Source organism: Marmota monax, unplaced genomic scaffold (assembly GCF_021218885.2).
Source record: "Marmota monax isolate L192 unplaced genomic scaffold, Marmota_monax_Labrador192_F-V1.1 WCK01_AAM20220418_F8-fsc00494, whole genome shotgun sequence".
NCBI classification, from domain to species: domain Eukaryota; kingdom Metazoa; phylum Chordata; class Mammalia; order Rodentia; family Sciuridae; genus Marmota; species Marmota monax.
In genome coordinates, this window is record NW_026694667.1 from 99469 (window position 1) to 104007 (window position 4539).

The window sequence follows — 4539 nt, forward strand, 5'->3', positions numbered from 1 at the left end:
TAGGAAGCAGTGCCACTGAAACTATCATAGGTTGCTTTCACAGGGGACAGAAAAATGATAATCACTTTGGAAAACAGCTTGGTAGTTTTCTTATATAATGAAATATTTGCTTACTAACTAACCCAGAAATCCCACTATAAGATTTTCTCTGTGAGAATAAAAAGTTATACTAAGTTTCTGGGGACATAGCTCAGTGGTAGAGGTATGTTTACCATGTTTACCATGATCAGACCCCAGTTTTGATCCCCAGAATGACAAACAGAAAATGTTCATGTTCACTCCAATCCTATTGATGAATATTTATGATGAATTTATTCATAATTACTGATGCCTGAAAAGAACTGAAACACCATTAAATTGAAAAATAGATGAAAGAACTGTTCTTGCTATGCACATACATTTAGATACTACTGAGCAGTAAATAGGAATAAATTACTGATATACACAAGAACATGGCTGTGCTGGGTGTGGTAGTACATGCCTGTAATCCCAGTGGCAAGGGAGGCTGAGGCAGGAGGATCGTGAGTTCAAAGCCAGCTTCAGGAATTTAGCAAGGCCCTAAGACCCTGTCTCTAAATAAAATAATAAACAGGGCTGGGGACATGGCTCAGTGGTTGAATGCCCCTAATTCAATCCCTGGTACCACAAAAAATAAAATAAATAAAAGAACATGGCTGAAAATCAAATGCATACCTAGTGAAAGAAATTTTATTCACAATTAACATACTATGTGATTTAATTTATATGCATGTCCCTCATGGAGTCACAATCTAATGGTAAATTACTGAGTAAACTGAGGCACAGCCCACTGAGGTAGAAATAGCTAGGTCTTGGAGTGGGGATGGAGCTGGAGAGAGGGCAGAGTGCAACTCATGCATAGAAAAACTCCTCTGACTGAGCAGCAAGGTTGCAAACAGACATACATCACAAAAGCTTAACACAGTTTCCAATTTCTCCTGATGGAATTCATGTCTTAGTGAATTAAGCTATTACCTGATGGCATTTCTGTACTTTCCCCTAAAGCCTTGGGGTATGCCACCAATCTGCTGGGACACAATAGCTTTGTAGGTAGCTTGACATCAAGAAGTATTTGACTTCAATTTCAGCACTGGGAACCACATTAAAATGCTTTAATTAAATCCATGAATTTAAATGTATAGAACATTTATGATACTTCTACATGTAAAAGTCTAGAAAACTCTCCTGTAACCTTCATACAAGAAAATACAAGCATTTGTCTGTAACCTTCCATATATGCCTTAATGGCTTATACAAGGTGAAAAGGTCATTTAGACACATATCATAAGTAATCTAAACATCATACAGATATACACAGAAACACCATATTTAGATCCATGTATACTCCTACATAATGTACAACTTAACTGCAAATGTGAACCAGTAGTGTAAGGCAATTATTTTGTGCTATACAACATAATGCTTAAAAGAAGGCAGAGCACATCAATCTTTATACCAGCATGATTTACAATAGCCAAGCTATTGTAAATAAGTGCCCTTCAACAGATGAATAAAGAAAATGTGGTATATATACACAATAAAATATTACTCAGAATAAGGAAGAATGAAATTAAGGCATTTGCTTGTAAACGGATGGAACTGGAGACTATCAATGCTAAGTGAAATAAGACAGACTCAGATAGTCAAACATTGAAAATTTTCTCTGATATGCAGGAGCTAGTCCAAAATAAGTGGGAAGAAAAAGAGAGAGAAAGGAAGTGAAAAGTTGGGTTCCAGCAAACTAGAAGATCTGTAGACCATATCAAAGGGATTGAGGGAGAGGAAAGAGAGAGAGGGATGGAATAAGAGAAGAACAGCGGAATGTATCTAACCTAACTTTCCTATGTACATATTATACCACAGTGATCTCACCATCACATGTATCCACAAGACACTAACTAAAAAGAAAGAGAGAAATAAAAGTAAATAGCAGGGGCTGGGGATGTGGCTCAAGCGGTAGCATGCTCGCCTGGCATGTGCAGGGCGCTGGGTTCAATCCTCAGCACCACATAAAAATAAAATAAAGATGTTGTGTCCACCAAAAACTGAAAAAAATATATATTAAAAATTCTCTCTCTCTCTTAAAAAAAGTAAATAGCAGAAAGATTAGTAGAGTAGGTGGAAGGGAATAGTGGGGAGGGAGGAGAGGAGGGGAATGAAGAAATACTGGGGATTGAATTAGAGAAAATTATATTTCATGACTTTAAGGAATACTGGGGACTGAATTAGAGCAAATTATATTTCATGACTTTATAATTAGGTCAGATTGAATCCTGATATTTTAGATAGCTAAAAAGAAACAAAAGGGCGGGGGGAGAAGAGAGAGAGAGACGCAGACTATACCAGAAACTGTCTGTGCCAGACCTGACCATCTGGTTCTGTGATCCTCTTTGTTATGAAGTTATTCCTGGAGGAAAGATGTCAGTTTCCCTCCCCCAAACAGTGAATAATTTTAAAAGCATTAGTTCTGAATGCACAAACCATAGTTATCCAGTCATCTAGGTAAGGAGCTAGTCAAAGAGACTACTGGCCTTAATGCTGCTGAGAGGGAGAGAACTTCCTGGATGATTTTTTGTTCTCAGAGTCAAATCTACGCACCATTCATCCAAATAGGAAGTTGTGAAAAACATTCAATCCATCAATCCTCAAATGCTATCAAATGTTGTTTACTTCAGGCAAATCTTCACTTTGCTGAGGGGAGTTTTCCCCTTCCTCATGGCCTTCTGGATGTTGGCTTTCAGATGAAGAGGTCTCTGCTCCGTCAGATGTCTCGCCACTTGAGTGGTTCTGCTCCATTTCACACAAGTACACGTCGATGGGTCCTCTGGTGCTCTTTACGTGAACTGTGAGACTGTCCTCTCCCGGAGCTAAAACATCCAACGTGGTTGCCTCTGGAGCTCTGACGGCAATGACAATCTGTTCATGAAAGTCGTCAATGCTATGGACATCCTGATACGTCACATAGGCCAAACTTTCATTGGTTTTGTCATCCGTTAACTCAAACAACTGCTGAGCACAATCCTTAATCAACTCATCCAAAGCACCTTCCATTGCTGCTAAGTTTGCAAGCTCCTCCTGCAGCTTCTGTTTCTGGGTTAAGGCCTCGGAGTTGCTGAGGTCAGATCCTGTCCATCGAACGTGGTTCCTGGATTTCTTTTCCACGAAGTCAATTCCATTCAAGACGCCCATAATGTCATAGAGTCTGCGTTTCGGTACTCCCAGGGTTGTCGCAGCCTTGTTTAAGTCCAGGATGCCCCCGGGAGCGGATTTGATGAGATCCGTAAATCTTTTAGTTAAACAAACCAGTGACACATTAAAACGAGGTTTCTTCCCTTTTAGAGCTCTACTCCCGGAGGCATTTTGGACATTACCTTCTAAATTCCTCCGTATTTTTGACGGTGGCAGGATCTCCACGTTGTTGGGATGGCAAAGCATCTCCACAGCGTCGTCCATGGGGGCAGTGTCCTCACCAGCCGCTGCTGCCTGGAGCTGCTACGCTGCAGACCCGCGCCTCGTGCGCCAGGAGCTTCGCCACTGCTCAGGCCTGCTCCAGCGCCACCCCCACGCGCAGGCTTGGCTTCCGGGTGCCCAGCACATGGTCTACCCTTGGTCCGCTCACAGCGCCCCCTGATCCCGCAGCCCTGCACCACCTTGCACTGTCCTGCCACCCTGTGGTCCACTAGGGGCGAGCTCCTGCTGCCAGCACAAGGGGGGGCGGTGACCACAGGCACCCACACACAGGGCCAGCCATCAACAGTTTTAAAATAGACAATAGAAACAGAATACAACTAACATACACAATTCAGTGGCACACACACACACCATTCTTGAGTGACATCATCTGATCACTTAAAAATCGGATGATCTCCTTGGGGTTGTGGCTCAGTGGTAGAGCACTTGCCTGGCACTTAAGAGGCACTGGTTTGCCACATAAAACTAAATAAAACAAAGCTACAGTGTCTAAAAAATAAAGCTACAACTAAAAAAAAGATCTGATGTTCTCTCGTTCATTTCCCAATGCACTTAGCGGAAGCACTGCAACTGCTATTTTAGAGTTAAGGACAAAGACCCAAAGGATATAAGTACTTTCCCCACTATTGGTGTGTTACAACCAGGATGGAAATCCACGGCTCCTGCATTATGGCTGTGTAGGCAGCACCTAAGTAATTTTGCCTTGGCCAGCTCCAAGCTGGCATTTGGGCTGAGCAGTGAAAATTACTCCATTCTCTTTACTGGAGCAGGAAGTCATGTTGTGAAGGTTGTACCTAAGTTTAAAGCTTTGGGGAGGGCAAATTCCTGCATCTTTATATCCACTGTAGATAATGACAAATATAGACAGGGAGCAAGTCATTTATATAACATATCCAGGAATATCACACAAGCTCGAGGCCACCAAGATCTGCTGTCAACCAGAGGTTCATGTAGAGTACTGCTCACCATTCCAGTGCTTGGGCATAGGATGCTTTTTGCTGCACACTAGGATTTCCCCAGGAGTTCACACATACACCAGCCACCACACTG

The 4539-nt window shown here is 42.1% G+C and overlaps 1 protein-coding gene across 1 annotated transcript; it reads right to left on the reverse strand.

The window, feature by feature from the left end:
• Positions 1–2673: 2673 nt before the first annotated feature.
• LOC124078513 (transcription factor E2F6-like) lies at positions 2674–3471 on the reverse strand. The gene has a single exon (XM_046423319.1). It carries the CDS (start codon positions 3469–3471, stop codon positions 2674–2676), a length of 798 nt encoding a protein of 265 aa, XP_046279275.1.
• Between the last annotated feature and the right edge of the window lie 1068 nt (positions 3472–4539).

Excerpts from the sequence above, each read along its gene's own strand:
- LOC124078513 (XM_046423319.1), bottom strand. The coding sequence starts at position 3,471 with ATGGACGACGCTGTGGAGATGCTTTGCCATCCCAACAACGTGGAGATC.